General features: G+C 43.5%; 1 protein-coding gene across 1 annotated transcript in view; it reads left to right on the top strand.

Annotated features, from left to right (window-relative positions):
* LOC310827938 (macrophage mannose receptor 1-like) overlaps positions 1 to 14,973 on the top strand; it is a 50,048-nt gene extending 35,075 nt beyond the window's left edge. The window contains exons 22-30 of the mRNA XM_083704616.1: positions 382 to 530; positions 1,976 to 2,081; positions 3,825 to 4,057; positions 5,663 to 5,828; positions 7,104 to 7,256; positions 9,004 to 9,114; positions 10,500 to 10,709; positions 11,928 to 11,966; positions 14,507 to 14,973. Coding sequence (XP_083560742.1) covers positions 382 to 530; positions 1,976 to 2,081; positions 3,825 to 4,057; positions 5,663 to 5,828; positions 7,104 to 7,256; positions 9,004 to 9,114; positions 10,500 to 10,709; positions 11,928 to 11,966; positions 14,507 to 14,736 — 1,397 coding nt within the window. The 3' untranslated portion in view covers positions 14,737 to 14,973. The remainder of the gene's footprint in view (positions 1 to 381; positions 531 to 1,975; positions 2,082 to 3,824; positions 4,058 to 5,662; positions 5,829 to 7,103; positions 7,257 to 9,003; positions 9,115 to 10,499; positions 10,710 to 11,927; positions 11,967 to 14,506) is intronic.
* The last annotated feature ends 1,714 nt before the right edge of the window (positions 14,974 to 16,687 follow it).

Here is a 16,687-nt window from a genome sequence, read left to right as displayed (position 1 = left end):
TGCTGCCCCTAGTAGCCAACTCTGCCTACCCACCAGTTTCCATTCCATTGCCAACTTTTCTTTCTTTATGTAACCACCTCACCCCAGCCCCATGTTCCCCATCCCCTCACAGCTCCACAAACCCCCACCCCAATCCCTGTTCTCCACTACACCCAGCCAGTTATGACTGTGACTGCAGATGTGTGCAAATATTGTATAGGGAGCGGCCTCATATTTGAAAAGTCCTGGCACTCCTACTCAAGGTATCTTCCTGTCAGAGGAATTACTGGAATGTGATTCTAGCCATGACTAGTATCTAGTGATACTAACCATTTATTAGATAAAGGGCATTAGTTTAACAAATCTGTCATGTAAATATGTGTGTGTGTTTTTTTCATTCAGCATTCCTGACACTGCATTTACAAAGTGCTTCCACTGATCCTTGGATTGGACTGAGTAATACTTTCAGTCGAGGCACATTTGTATGGAAAGATAGAAGTGTTGTCTATTATACAAACTGGGCCAAAGGCTTCCCGCTTGGGAATTATGGTGTAAGTACTGCCTGTGAAGGCTTTCATTTCTTTCTTTTGGATCCATGAAGCTACTGTCATAGTGGATATCTAATCCCTCCCAGCAGATTGCAAAATTGCAAGTAAAACTGGTGTTGAAAAGGGGCAGGACGCAGAAATCCCCAACTACCTATAACAGAACCCCGGTGTAAGTGGCTTCCATAGGGGAGTCACAGAATGAATGTGGTTGGTCAAGGGAGCCATGGACTCAAAAAGGTTGAAAACCATTGCTATAGAAGAAATGGGATTCAAAATGACTGCAAAAGATTAGACAACGGCTTCAATGGGTCCAAGAAATCCCAATCAAAATGTAATCAACGTTACTCTCCACCTCCTGCCCCTTAAAACAAGAAATGTCCTCCGTAGTATTTATTTTATTTTTATTTATTTAATTTCTATACCGCTTTATATTTTTAAGAAAAATCTCAAAGGGGTTTACAGCATATTAAATCAATAAAACATAAATAAAACAATCTGAAGAAAGTCAAATATAGAGCATACAGTCAAAGCAACGTAGCAGAAAACTAAAATATCTTAAAGATTTCAAAATAAAACATTGCAAAGGAGGTCAACTACAGAATGCATATGGTATTTAACATAGTAGGGCTGGGTGAGTCTGGGCCCTGCCTCCTAGGCCAGGTGGAAAGGGCCTTGCGATACAAGGGCTGTATAACAAATTTGACCAAGTTTCAGACCAAAACAAAGACCAGAGGCATTTCTTCTTGGAATAATAGTCAGACATCCCCAAGGACACCACCCCAAAAAAGAGTATTTTTCTATGCAACAACTGCAGCTTGGATTTTATATGCTCAAAAATGGAGGGGGAGAGAGCAGTCCCAATGAGGGAGGAATGGCAGTTGAGGATGACAGAATATGCAGAACTGGCTAGTTTAACCAGCAGAATTAGAGAACAAGAGGAAAGCATATTTAAGGAGGGTTGGAAAATGTTTCTAGAGTACATGAGGAATCATTGCAAACAGATTAGAACATTAGTAGGTTTAAATTCAGCAGTCTAAGTTATGTTGAGATAAAATGAGAAAGAAAAGATAAGGAATGACTAGAATGTGCAGCTGCAATGGATGGTTGGCGGAAGCTGTGGAAAGGTGGAAGGGAAGTCAATGTTTAATTCTTTAATGTATGGTTATAATGAATGTAAAATAATTTGAATGATGAAAATCACAAAAAAATGGGGTGGGTGTGTTTCAAACCAAAACAGGCTGATTTGGGGAGATCCAGGCATCAGTTGAGTAAGGCTGATATAGCTCTGGATCACTGTGGGTTACACCTGGTTGGGTGGTCCAGAATAATCCATGGTTATCAGTGGGTGGAGCATTAAGTAGGGAAGAGAGGCAGACATCAGGTGTGCAAAGGCAAAGAGTAGATGGCTCTTGTTTGACTTGTTACTTTCTTACATTTTCGTTCCTTAGAAAACCGTCTGCGTTTTTATAACGAAGGAACCTGAAAGAGAGGCAGGAAATTGGAGAAGTGGAAATTGCTATTCAAAGAAAAGCTACATCTGCCAAAGAAACACTGGTACGTGTTTAGAAGAGAAGTAACAGAGAACATTGCTAATGACCGCTCCCCGCTTAAAACGGGGGGCACCCTTTGTGTGGACGCGCGCAGCCCTAGATCTGGAGCAGCCCCATCAGCATAGGCTTGGCTTTGCCTTCCCTCAAGTGGGATACCTGGAGGTCCCCGCCTACCTCAGTCAGTTGTCCAATCCCACCTGGGGGAAGCGTTGCCAAGGAGACCAGGCCAGGTAGGGGGAGGGATTACCTGCCCACACAATAGAGGGAGGATCTTACCTGGGAATCCTCACTTGGCTCCAGAGCTTCTCCCACCCTACCCACCCTCAGTTAATGTCTTCCTTTGCAGGTTAACTTTTCTTCATAGGTTTTGCAGGTTAACTTTTCTTCACAGGTATGCGGGCGCTGCTATGATAAGGTCGCTGTTAAAGGGCTGGAAAGGAATTTCCCTGCATTGGCAGATTTCGCCTTTCCCGTAGCAAAACGTCACAACATTGGCGGTATCAGGCCTTGGGTGGAATCCTTTAGTCCATCTTCCTCTTTGTGGCGGCGATACCAGGGCTCCCCGTTAAAGGGGTTTCTGAAGGGAGCCTTTGACCGTACGCCGAAAGGTCGTCATTGCTCTCCCCTGCGGCGGTGGCGTAACAGGGGCAGCTATCTCTGCTTGAACATATGTTTTCCAGAGCCGGCCCATCCCCCCCCCCACTGGATAACCCTGAAGCTCCCTAGGTCCCCGGCTGGGGACTGGGGAGGGAGAACGCCCAATGCCTGAGCCAAGGTCTACCCACATTTGAAATTTAATAAAGTTGTGGCCAATTTAATCCCATAGCACGTTGTCTTGAGTCGTTATTCCATATGACGGGGGGGGGGACTGCTCGGGGTCTGGGGACTCCGCCTGTCCACGCAAATTCATCTTAATGAGTCCCAACCTGTTTTCTGTGCCATTTCTTTTTGGCCAGAAAAAAAACCGGATTGTCAGCAATGTAGTAGAGATTCCATACTCCCTATTATACAGCAAAGAAAGCAGCAGTCATGACAGCGTAATTTTATACATGCACTGAAGTGAACCGTGATGCCAAAGAACCACAGTTACTATATGTGCCTATCGATATGCAACTTGATTTTTCTACAGCTGATTCTAAAAAATAGGACAGCATGAGGCTGCTGACATAGGTTTAGATCTCTTCTAGTGTAATAACATGGAGTCCAGTTCAGTTGATCAAATCACAGGCTTCTCCACTGACCTGTTCAATTTTTTTATTTATTAAAAAAGACCCAAACCCCATTTGTACAGCCACACTCCTTGGAGGGTGTTTATTGAACCCACCTTGAAAAACTGCATAGTCTTTGGAAACAATGAAGATGGGTTTCAAATAGGTCTGTGAATACTTATTAGGAATTTGATTGTAAAGAAAATGTATTCTGTGGTCTGATCCAGATCTGTCTTTAATTAAAACTTGGACTTGTCCACATTTAAAAGTACACAACAAGGTTTCTAAATGTTTCATTTCAGATTTGTATAAGATGTTGCAGGATGATTGTATTCAGAAATTTAACAGAATCATAGAATGGTAGAGCCATCAAGTCCAACCCTCTTCAATGCGGGAATCACAACTAAAGAATCACTGACAGGTGGCCTTCCAACCTCAGTTTAAAACAGAACTGTTTCAGTGTCAGGTGAAATGAAATTTAAGGATAGTGTAATGTGTAACATGAGCTTTTGCCTTTTCTCTTTATTGCTTTCCTATAGACCTTGCATTTTCACGCTCTGAAATGACGATTCCAGTCTCTGGCTATACCCTCTTTGGAAACAGCAGTTACTCTCTTGCTGGCCCCAAAATGACATGGGAAGAGGCCAGGAAAAAATGCAATTCCGAACAGGCAGAGCTTGCCAGCATTTGGAATCCCTACATTCAGTCATTCCTGTGGCTACAGGTGTTAAAATATAGGCAGCCCATGTGGATTGGCTTGAACAGCAAAATGGTGAGTATATGCAGTTAACATTAGTGAATTCACATCAAAGGTTTGTATTCAAAGGTGTGTAGTTAGAAAGTGCAGGGCTTTTATTAACTCATTTTATTGAGCATAACTTCCCCCAAACAGCTTTGGATATAACCAATTGATAATGTATATACACCCATAATAACCCAAAAGATTTTGCCAAGAGAGTCCCTCCAGCCAAAGGCAACTCAACCACTCTTCATTTCTTGTTTATCTCCCAGAGAGAAAATCCTTTTCTGTTTCTCATACACACACCCTCAGATGAATTGCCCATTCAGAAATAATATCCATTAAATAATATCATTTAAAGCACAGTAATACCTTTCATGAGCATTCTCAGAAGTACCAACTCCTGTACAGAATCCTGCTTGGGTGGCATGCATGTGAATAACAAAGGAAGAAGAAGAAGAAGAAGAAGAAGAAGAAGAAGAAGAAGAAGAAGAAGAAGAAGAAGAAGCGTTGCCTTCACTCTCATCTGTGGAAAGAAAAAGGTTCCTCATGCAGTAACTTACCGTATTTTTCGCCCTATAGGACGCACTTTTCCCCCTGCAAAAATGAAGGGGAAATGTGTGTGCGTCCTATGGGGCGAATGCAGGCTTTTGCTGAAGCCTGGAGAGCGAGAGGCGTCGGTGCGCACCAACCCCTCTTGCTCTCCAGGCTTCAGGAAGCTATCCACAAGCCTTGCAAGCCCCGCGGAAGTTCCCACGGGCTCGCAAGGCTTGCGGGCAGCAGCCTGCCGCCCGGAGCACTGAGCGCCCTCTAGAGGTCGCCCCGTGCTGCAGGTAAGTGTCTGCAAGCCTCGCAAGGTCCCGCCAGAGGGAGGTCCCGCCGGGCGCACAAGGCTTGGGGCGGTGGCCTGCAGCCCGAAGCATGGGGCACACTGCAGAGCACGCCCCATGCTTCGGGCAGATGTCCGCAAACCTCACGCGCCCGGCGGGAGGTCCCGCCGGGCTCGCAAGGCTTGCAGGCAGCAGCCTGTTTTGGGGGCTGGGGTCGGGGGAAGCTCGGGCTTCCCCCGTGCCAGCCCCGTGCCTGGGGGGGGAATAATTTTTTTTCTTTATTTCCCCCTCAAAAAATCTAGGTGCGTCCTATGGGGCGAAAAATACGGTAATTCTCCAACGCATAGGTCTTATGTCTTGTAAATCCTATACCTCCCAGAGCGGCTGGAGCAACCCAGTCAGATGGACGGGGTACAAATAATAAAATAATAATTATTATACATTATGTTTATAAGTCCTATATAAAGTTCAGTTGTCAGGCAAGAAGATAAGCAATTCAAGATGTTTTCTGCTGTGCAGCTGCATTTACATTCTCTCTTCTTCACGCTGCTTCTTTCTGCAGCAAATGCACACACAAGGGCTTGCAACCAGCATATATTAATGGAGGCAACTACCTTTCCATATGACTTCAGAGGTTATAAATATAACAATACCAGAATGACTTTCCTGAAAGATTATTAAGGGAGTGAATGTGTGCGGACATTAGAATGAAGGAGAAACCAAAGTAAATCACATGAAGTGCATCTTATGGGAAATGAACCCCAAAGGTTTTTTTCAAGTGTTGTTCCACTGTGCATTTGTATTTTAGACTGGTGAGCAATACAAGTGGATCAACAACCGGAGACTGACATATACTAATTGGGCTCCTGAAGAGCCAAAGCAGAAGATAGCCTGTGTCTACCTAGAGCTTGATGGTCACTGGAAAACAGGAACTTGCAACGAAACATTCTTCACGGTCTGTGAGCGACATCATGGTAATCAAAGAAAAATATCTGTTTTAATATGAGACATCTAACTCTAATTTCAGTAAGGTTCCCATTTGAGCACAGAGATGAGAAAAGTGTTCTTGGTACTTCTGCCTCTTTCATAGTAAATAAATGAAGAATATGGTACTATTCAAACTATCAAACGATAACAAATAGATCAGTGAAAATAGAGTGGAGTTTACAATAAAGAATCCAGTATCAGATAACTCCATTTAGGTCCCACTGGTTTTGACTGAAGAGACATAGGAGTGTTGTTGTTTATAAGAAAACATTCCCAACTTTCTAATTTTTATTTTCAGGCAATGTTGACTTTCTAAAGCTATTAATCCTTCCATGTCTCAGGAGGTTCACTGCACTGCTTTATCCACAAGAGCAGATGTTACAGTTTTGGGGTGCATAACATTATCCCACAATTCTTTGTAGACAAATTGGTATGAAAAATGCAAACATGAGAGAAGCGTATGTGGGTAAAAACACACACCCTGTCATCTGTCCAGGGGTCTTTGAGCTAGGGACCTTGAAAATTCATTGTGTGGTGAGAAAGAATGAAAGGATTTTCTTTCCACCTCTGATGCAAGTTTGACCTGTCAATCAAAACAAAGCTCTCCTTCCTTGCCCCCTCCCCACTGCGATGTCTGCTGTACCTTCCCCCGTCATGTGATGCTGGTGTTCTGGTACACTCATTTTCACATTCAGCAAGCTCTTGTCTGAAGCAGTTTGTTTCAATCGCTGCTCTACATGCCCTTGTGAGTGGAGCACATTTGTCCAGTGGCATGGCAGCTCCAGGACGGGGTGAGCATCAGCTTCCTGCTTCTCACAGGGCAATTTCAAGATCCAGTTGGAGGCTGAGAAGTCTCAAAGGATTTCACAAGGGGCTGGTGGGCCAAGGGCTTCAAAGCCGCAAAGACACATCTGCAGGACCATTTTCTTGACCATGCTTCCTGACCTGCCCCTCCCCTTGGTGTTAGTACTTCATCAAACTCTTTGGGTGTCTTCCTGTTTTACCTTCACAAGCTGCAAACCTGCAGCTGCTGCACAAATATCTGGATTGCCATCAAACACTTCCATGGTCCCTGCTTTATGCAAATAGTGCGAACAGATTCCATTTCACCTTGTACAAGCCCAAAATTCCTCTAAGGTACCCTGCTTCATCTCCTGATGCATGATTTGTCCAAATGTTTTTCACATCCCTAGTATTTATAGATTTTTCAGGTAACTATAATTTTTTTGAAAAAAAAGAAAAATATGTTTTTTCCATAACAGGTGACATCCCAGCGGAAGCACCACAGCGCCTAGAAGAATGCCCTTCATCAAAAGGATACCCAAAAGCTTGGGTTCCTTCTCGGACTCATTGCTATCAATTCTACCCTACGTCAGATACATGGGCAGAAGCATTCATAAGATGTACTCAGCTAGGTGGGTGCCATTTTGAATCAGATCAGTGGTAGTGGTGGTTAGTATCCAATACTATAGATAGAACAGTCCCTTTGAGTTCAGTGGGGCTTATAGTGGATACAGGATTCTGAACTTTGACCAGAGACAGAGGCTGAAATTCCTGCCAACAACAAATGTGTGTTATCTTTGAGGCAGTGAGGTTCTCTGAATGAAAACTGTGTTGTTTAAATCAGTAAGATTCATAAGGTTGGACAAACCAGGAGGAATGGAAGAAATAACCCTTCGCCCAGAAACTTATTTCTTATTTTCTGAATCCAACAACAGAAAGTTTTAGCATTCAAAGAATATTGAGAGAGACCAGTATACAGGTCGGACACCAGGAATCAACACCATTAGGCTGCTGTCCTGAGCCCTCTCCTCTGATGGACTCACCATCCAGTCTTTCTCCCCTTCACTTGCATTCTCTCCAAGCAGGCATGGTGTGGTCAGAAAGCTTGGTTTCTGTGGCCTGCCATTTTAATTCCCCCTAAATAAGTATGAGCCCAGACTGAGTATTTCTCCACTGTTGGGGGAATTACAATGGTATGTGCAAATGGCAGTGCCTTTTTCCTGGTGGTGATGTAGGTGCCTAATGCAAGACTTGGTGAATGAAGGCAAACATAGGGGAGATGAAGTGGGTAGAGTTGCCAGTGCCTTGAAAATGAGTTTCACTAACTCATGTCTTCATTACCCTAGAAAGGTGCTCTGTCACCCACCCCACTGTTGCTGCCATCTTGGTCTGCCAGCAAGTCTCCATTCAGTTTTCATTTCCTTCCCACCATATCCACCAGTCCAGAATACTTATACTATTATTTCTCCTTGTATCACTGCAGCTCATTAAATGAAACTTGTATCCTGCTTCAGACTGATGGATCACATTGCAACAATTTCTATTTGATTAAAAAAAATGAATTAATTAAATTGCTTCTGCTTTAGAGGTTGGCATAGCAGACATGACATCATGTACTTTTGCTTCTGTCTTCTGATGATCTTTTCCCCAACTCATCAATATAAAATATCTTGATAAGAGTGTTAGCTTTCTCTTGGATTGATGCTAGAAAGCTGTAGAAATGTTTTTAGTGTACTGTAACTTGAAGAACAGGGCAAATTATGGTGTGTGTTTTTTAAGTATTAAAACTCTATTTTTTTGTGTAGCATCTACCTTGCAAATTATTTTCTGTTGAAATTTGACTGAAGGACTTTCTTTTTCATTATGCACTTAATAAACGGACGAAGTTACAAAGGTTCTTCTCCACTAAAACATTAACCAATTGAACAGCAATCATAGAGATTTGAAAGACATGGATATTCAGTAGAGGCTGGTGCCCATTTGGACTCGGAGGGCAGAAGGCAGGGAAGCCAAGAGTAAGTTAAGCCAACACAAGTTGGCAGAGTTAAGCCAATGATAGGCAAAGCCCAACCAGCTCCAGTTTGTCCCCATCCTCCTCCCTGCTGACTTATACAAAGGCAACTCTGAGACAGACAGGAAGTGCAGCCCCTCAGTTATAAGCAAAAAAGTGGGGATGGTCGAGGACACATTGAGTTTGGTGGTGCAATGCCCTACCTGCTCTGAAAGGGTCAGCCTCCACTGGCCAGACACTTTCTCTTAGATCTCTATAACTTTATATTGTTGCCAGTACCAGTCTTAGCCTAATGGGCTGCTTCGTGTTTATTTTTAATGGGAAGACAAATTTTAATGAGTTGACTTTACCCATTTGATGTTTTCTAGGTAGCACTTTGACTTCAATAGAAGATTTAGCTGAGCTGGAATTTTTGGTGGAACACACTCAGCAATTCCGTCAACGAGAATTTTGGATAGGATTATTCAAAAATATAGATGGTGATTGCTGTACATTTAATATTTATTTTTAAGATAACAGATTTGTAATATTTATCCATGTATATAAGTATGTTAAAATATGGCACACATTTATTTCATTATGAAATGAAAGAGCTCAGCTGGAAATACTGTCAGTGTTAGCAAACAGAGCTAGCAAATTCACCCCCGTTTGCATTTATGAGTGCTCTTGGCAAACATTCAGGGGAAAAAACCCCACTCATGTTCAGAGTAATATCTCCTGGCATGTCCATTATCATTTTGCCTTCTGCCCCTCCAAGGGAATTGTCGTTTGCTTTCTTGTACCCTTTCCCCACATCCTAGTGCAAGCCATGGAAGACAATAATTAAATCCACAATAAAAAGTCATGAAAAAGAAGCAATATCAAACCATTGGAGAAACAACTTTAAGAAGAACATTTAAATTGGCTGCATGTTAAAACTTTTTTAAAAAATTAAATTACTGAAGAAAACAGAGAGTACTTCCAACCACATCATCTCAGTAGGCCAAAACTGTCTTTAGATCAAAAGCATGTAGTCCCTTCAGCGAGGGGGCAAAATGAGCCTTCCTTGGCAGGGAATTCCAAATCCTTGGAGCAGCTGTTGAGAAGGTCCATTATCAACTTCCTCTAAAATAGGCACCTGATGTAGGTGGGACAGATTAGAAGGGCATCTTTGGAAGATCTGCACACTTTTAAAATAGGTTAAGGTAGTCTTCAGGTTGCCTGATCCCAAGCCATTTATGACTTCTGCCTGAGTAAACATGCGTTGCATTTGACTGCCTGAAACTTCCATATTGTCAGACTTATTAATAAAATTAGGGGGGAGAGATAGTTTCCTCTTCTCATTCTACTACTTGATTGTTAATTCAGTTCATTATATGAAGATAGAAGAGCTAGTCATTTGCCACCAAAACAGAGTTGTTGGGATTTGCTACTGATTTAGCAAAACAGTTTTCAAGTATGAAAAACATGTAATTCCTAGTTTAGAGAAAGGAGAACAAGAGGTTTAGCAAATGACAATGTTAATTATGGCTTTGAACTGAAGTGCCCCATCTTTCACAGGACACCCACATAACTTTATCAAAATGCTGTTTCTGAGAGCCAGCAGCCATTCGAAAATATATGGTTTGGGGACAAGGGGGGCAGTTATGGCAGAAATCAGAGATATCCTCACCATTTTTCACAAGCAGAAAAATGTAGGACATAAGCTTATATCAGCAATGTATTATACAATAATTGAGGTTGCATGCATATGTTTCAGACTGAAAAAGCTTCAGAAGAAGAACAGCAAGAATACTTTTAAAATGAATTTCCAATATAGAATGCATTGCAACGTATTGCTCTTCCCTTTATAGTCATTATAACAATCATGTACTTTTGTAATTAGGAGAATGGGTATGGGAAGATAACACTGCACTGGATTTTATTAACTGGAAAGGTGAATACCCCATATTTGATCCAGAATATGAATTTATGGGACCTGCTTCTGATCTTCCTGACTATTGGAACTATTGCATTTTCATGTATGGTGATAGTGGAGAGTGGATCAGGGGAGACTGTAAACATTCGCGTGGATTTATTTGTAAAACAAACAAAGGTAAGATTTCAATGTTTATTATAGTTGATTTAGTGATACCTATGATACAAAGCAGTATCTGAACGCTGAGAAGACTTGCAGGTCTTTTTTCAGCCAGAATTCACTGGAACTCATTTCCAGCACCTGTCAGGCGGGCGCCATTGCCATTATAAGAGAACAAGGGAGGTGTTCATGGTGAGTTCCGGCATCTCTTTTTCTAGAAAAATAGGACTGGCGACTTGTATAGAATCAATAATACACTCCTGTCTAACTGTTCTCTGGCTAGATTCATAGTACTAGAAGTATATCTTTATCTGTCCTCTTCTTAAATTTATCCATGAATTCACGTCTATGGTTCTGCTGCCCAGATGGGGTAGGTTTCCAGTTTCAAGCCTGAGTTCAAGGGACTGAGATGGCTTTTGTGGCCTTGGCACAGGATTGGACAGGAAGAGTGTGGCCCTGTTGGTTCTGCTGAACCTTTCAGCAGCTTTTGATACCACCAACCATGGTATCCTTTTGTGCTGCCTTGCTGGGATGGGACTTGGAGGCACAGTATTGGCTGTTGTCCTGTGTGTCCCTCAGGGTTCTGTTCTGCCCCGCATGCTATTTAATATTTATATGAAACTTCTGGGGGCGGTTGTCTGGGGTTTCAGGGTTCAGTGTTACCCATATGCTGATGACACCTACCTAGTTCTATTTCTCCTTTCCACCTAAATCCAAGGAAGCTGTCTCGGTTCTAAACCATGCCTGTCATCTGCTATGGACTGGATGAGGGCGAATGAACTGAAACTCAGTCCGGCAAGATAGAGGAGCTCTTGGTCAGCTGGAAGGCAGAACAGGGAATAAGGATTCAGCCTATGCCGGAACGGGTAACATGCCCCCTGAAGACATAGGTTCACAGTTTTGACATGCTTCTGGGCACAGATGCCTAGGTCTCTCTGGTGGCCAGGAGTGCATCTCCGCAGTTAAAGCTAGTGCATGAGCTGCTCACATTCCTTGAGATATCTCATTTGGCCACACACCTTAGTCAAATCCTGCTTGGATTATTTTCATGTGCACTAAGTGGGTCTGCCTTTGAAAAGTGCTCAGAAACCTCAACTAGCTCAAAGAGATGAAGCCAGACTCTTGACCATGGCTGATTATATAAGGGAGCATAGAAATCCCTTGTTACATTAGCTTCATTGTGTAATTTGCTATGGTATATTTTATTGCCCCTTAAGCATATCCTTTATTTTACAGTTTTTGAAGAGGCACGTGGAGAACCTACAAATAGTACAGGTAAGACTGTTTTATGAAAATAACCAAGTTATAAGTATAGGCATGTATGTTATCTGGAGCACTGGACTAAACATCCCCCCCAAAAAACCTTCCAATTCAAAATTAAAGAGACAAATGTCTGAGGGTCTTTTGAGAGGATTACCTTTGACAGGTAGTGGACATCCTTAAAATGACTGCTGGCAACCATTTACTCCCATCCCACCCCCAAAAAATTAATTATCCAGATGTAGCATTGTTCTAGGGCATTCTGGGAGGGAAACGGCAGCTGCCACACAGAAACAGAAGTGTCACTCCTCCTAGCTGCTTACTCACATAGGCTATGTTGAGGAATCGCTGCGCCAAACCCCTTCAGATTAGTAACTGTAAGTTGTCACAGACTCCAAAGGCAAGCTTGTACTCTGATTCACTTCCATGTGGGAGCTTAATATCACATATCACAAATAGGACATAGGATGCAGGTTTTGTTTGTTTTTATCTGATCAGATTTTTCACAGAAAGAGTATATCTGGATTAAATTGGGGTGGAGGGGAGATATAGGTACTTTGATGCGAATGTTGTCATGTAGATGCTGCAAAATAAAAAAGCACAGGAGGAGCACTTATCCCACCACAGACCAGCACAGTCCTTTTTGGGTCCCACTATTATAACGCATGTGACAAGAAATGAGAAGAAAGCCCAGACCACAAAGAAAAAAGAATTGCCGGAAGAAATATCAACAGCCTCAGATATGCTGATGACCCAACCTTGATGGCAGAAAGTGAGGAGGAATTAAAGAACCTTTTATTGCGGGTGAAAGAGGAGAGCACAAAATATGGTCTGAAGCTCAACATCAAAAAAACCAAGATCATGGCCACTGATCGCATCACCTCCTGGCAAATAGAAGGGGAAGAAATGGAGGCAGTGAGTTTACTTTCTTGGGCTCCATGATCACTGCAGATGGTTACAGCAGTCAAGAATTTTAAAGAAGAAATTTAAAAACGCCTGCTTCTTGGGAGAAAAGCAATGACAAATCTAGACAGCATCTTAAAAAGTAGAGATATCACCTTGCTGACAAAGGTCTGTATTGTTAAAGCTATGGTTTTCCCAGTAGTGATGTATGGAAGTGAGAGCTGGACCATAAAGAAAAAGAAGGCTGATCGCCAAAGAATTGATGCTTTTGAATTATGGTGCTGGAGGAGACTCTTGAGAGTCCCATGGACTGCAAGAAGATCAAACCTATCCATTCTTAAGGAAATCAGCCCTGAGTGCTCACTGGAAGGACAGATCCTGAAGCTGAGGCTCCAATACTTTGGCCACCTCATGAGAAGAGAAGACTCCCTGGAAAAGACCCTGATGTTGAGAAAGATTGAGGGCACAAGGAGAAGGGGAACGACAGAGGACGAGATGGTTGGACAGTGTTCTCGAAGCTACCAACATGCGTCTGACCAAACTGTGGGAGGCAGTGGAAGACAGGAGTGCCTGGCATGCTCTGGTCCATGGGGTCACGAAGAGTCGGACACAACTAAACGACTAAACAACAACAACAACAAGTTAAAGTCCAAAGCTAGTAATTAAATTAAATTAAATTTACATTGCACTCACCACAGGTGCCAACTCCCTGGGGCCCTGGATGCCCAAGCACCCACAAAGTTCCCCATGAAGGGGCCGGGCACCCACTAATTTCATTGCCAGAGCCATGCATGCTTCGTATCAAAGACCAGGCTGAGGAGTACAACCTGATGAAGAATGGTGGGAGCCTACCCCTCCCCCTGCTCATGGCCAGGATCCTGAAACTCCACAGGAGCAGTTGATTTGGAACAATGGTTCACTGAGGGGCACAGTTCGGAAGGCAATAGTTGGGCAGAACTGGGAGGTGAAAGCAAGAAGACCAGGAAGAGAGTGAGCTAGCAGACTCTCTTGCACTGGAAGATGTGCAGCCTCTCAGTCCCAAGGCTAGGAGATTAGAAAAGCTGGCTGTGCAAAAGGCTCAATGATTGAGAGGTCAGGTGGCCAGGAGACGAGAGGATGGAAGTGACTAGAGGGAAGTAGGAGGAACCTTAATTGGGAACACCTGCACTCTGAGAATGGTCGCTTGTTCCTTTGCTGCATTCATTAAACATTTCTATTACTGGTAAGAGACTGCTTACCAGTAATACCCTTTGGAGGGTTGCTGTCTTTCTGAAAGTGTTCATTTAGGGTTCCTATATGTCCAGAATTTCCCAGACATATATGGAATACTGCAGTCAGCAGCAGTGTCTGGGCGGAAATCGGGAAAATGTCCAGGGAAATCTGGGTGAATGGCAGCTCATGTTGGTAGTGCCATTTTTGCTGATTTCCCATAAAAATAGTTTTAAAATGGCTTTTTTGAGATTTTGCAAAACAACTTTTCTGTCCGGATTTTCACCGTTTGAATATGGCAACCCTATGTCTTTAGTAGTGACATGGCAGGCAGAATCAACAGCTCAACCTTCTGTATGGGTCTGTATGGTTGTTCTGCTGGGGAAAGTATTTGATGCTCTCTCTGTGCGTCTTACATATATATATTCCCCCCCCCCCAGTAGAGCAAGATGATGTTCCAGAATTACCACAAGGCAAACTGATGATGGTGGTTCTCCCGGCTCTCCTCATCGTTATTGCTGTGGGTGTTGCAGTCTATATTTTCTACAAAAGAAGACACAGACAGCCACAAACTTTACTAGCGGGTGTCGAGACCCTTTCGCATCAGGACAGCACAATAGTTTCTCAGAATCAGTACTCAGAATTTATTGTGGAGAAGCAAGAGGGGGATTAATGCATTCAGGCTCAAATGATATGCACATTTACATAGGAGTAAGTGCCACTGAACTCAATAGGACTTACTTCTGAATGAGCAGGTTTAGGATTATACTGATAATTCATTTATTTCAAAGAAGTAACCATTGTTGGGAATTGTCCCAATATGCAGGGGCACTTTCTACAAATGGAGTCAAGATGTAGAATGCTCTGAATGTGTAATGTTTATTCAATAAAATATATTCTATGCAGAGTATTTTCTACTGGAAGATTTTTTTTTTCAAGCTAAGGATCATGTCGTTGGTATCCTTCAGTTTTGCCACAAAACAGTGAACCATTCACACATAAAGCCCTTTAAGAAAGCTAAGAACCCACTCATCAGGTAGGGGAGAAAAGAGCCAAGGATGGCGAACCTACTTCCTCCCCCAGGAGGACCCCCACTCTTCTTCTGAAGAGCCAGTTGCAGGTCCAGGCATCATGCTCCCCAATCCCCAACTCAGATAAATAAGAGACCAACAAGGCTGGTTTGGATGAAAACAGGCCACACCTATATTGAATACAAATGAAAGAGGTTTGGCTTGGGCATGGGGCATTCAAAATCCTTCTGGCCTGCCCGCTGGAAGTGACGCATAGGTCAATCTAGACGGGGGTTCCTAAGACTTGCATCAAATAGGGTGACCCCCGCAGGGACCGCCGTTTGGGGGAGTGCCTCCCTGGGCATGTGGACATGACCATTCCCCCTAGATCCCTTTAACAGGCTCCTCCAGCTTTTGGAGAGGCAGGCGGAGACTACAACTTCCCCTCCATCCAAGACCACGGATTTCCCCAATGCTCAAGTCCAGTTGTGACGGTTGCTATGAGGCAGGCAAAACCATCGGGTCAGAGGCACTTTGCCCAGTGGACAAATTCCTACCGGGCCCCGTAAAGAACAGCGACCACCGTAGCCACAGCAAAATCCTTGACTATCAGCCTAAACCAAAGGTGGGTGGGGAAACCCGATGAAGGGACAAACAGGTGCAGGCTGCTTAAATGGCCAAGGGGTGGACCCAATGGAAGCCTTCCCACTCTGTCAGCTCCACCCCCTGGCACAGCCCGCGCCTCAGCCTGCATCCCCATTCAACAAAGCAGGGTGCAGGCTAGGATCCGGCTCCTGATAGGAAGGGCACTGAAGCCATGGTTCCATCAACAGGACCCTTGTGGAACCTCTGCCACACCAAAAGGGGTGAGTGGACTTGTCAGGATTCACAAAGGACTCCATATGTGCAGCCAAGGTGCTGATTCAGAAAGAGCAACTACATGCAAAACAATTCCTTGTATATGCAGTTTGTTTCCATCTGGATTGTGCCTCAGCTGTTTTACTTGTTTGGATGCCTTTCTGATGAGAGCTTAAAGCTCTACACTTTTCTTTGCTTCCTTCAGTGTGATAGAGAAAGCTTTCTTTGCTTCCTCAACCCAGAAACTCACATTGGCTGCTGCTTTCAGCATAATGAGGCCAGGAGGACACAAAGTGCAATGAATTAGATGCTACTGGGCGGGGTGGAGAGGCTTTTAAAGGAGAAGGAAGTTTTCAGTGGCATCTAGTCGTGATGGCTATGTTACTTCCATTACTGGAGGCAGAATTCCTCCGATCACTCACCACAAGTGAAAGAAGACTGTTGGACTCATGTCTTGCTTGTGAGGTCCCCATCACAAGCACTGGAGGGCCACCCTGAGAATAGAATGCTAAATGGGCCTTTGGTTGATCAAGCAGGCCTCTTCTTATCGGTGGGGGAAACTTGATTCACAGTTACTCTCCCTGCCCACCACAAAGTCTGTGTATTTTGTAATATGAAGGCAAGAGTGGGAGCAGAGCTAGCAGAGGTACCAGGGAGGGTTACAGCACTTAAACACAATATTGAAAACAACTAACAATTATTAAAATGAGGTGGGCCCTCAAAAATACCTCAAAGGTCAAAAGCCAGGGGAAAGTG

This window comes from Podarcis gaigeae, assembly GCF_964106915.1.
Source record: "Podarcis gaigeae genome assembly, chromosome: 12".
NCBI classification, from domain to species: domain Eukaryota; kingdom Metazoa; phylum Chordata; class Lepidosauria; order Squamata; family Lacertidae; genus Podarcis; species Podarcis gaigeae.
Note: the sequence above shows the minus strand (reverse complement) of the source record. Positions and strands in the feature narration are given on the sequence as shown.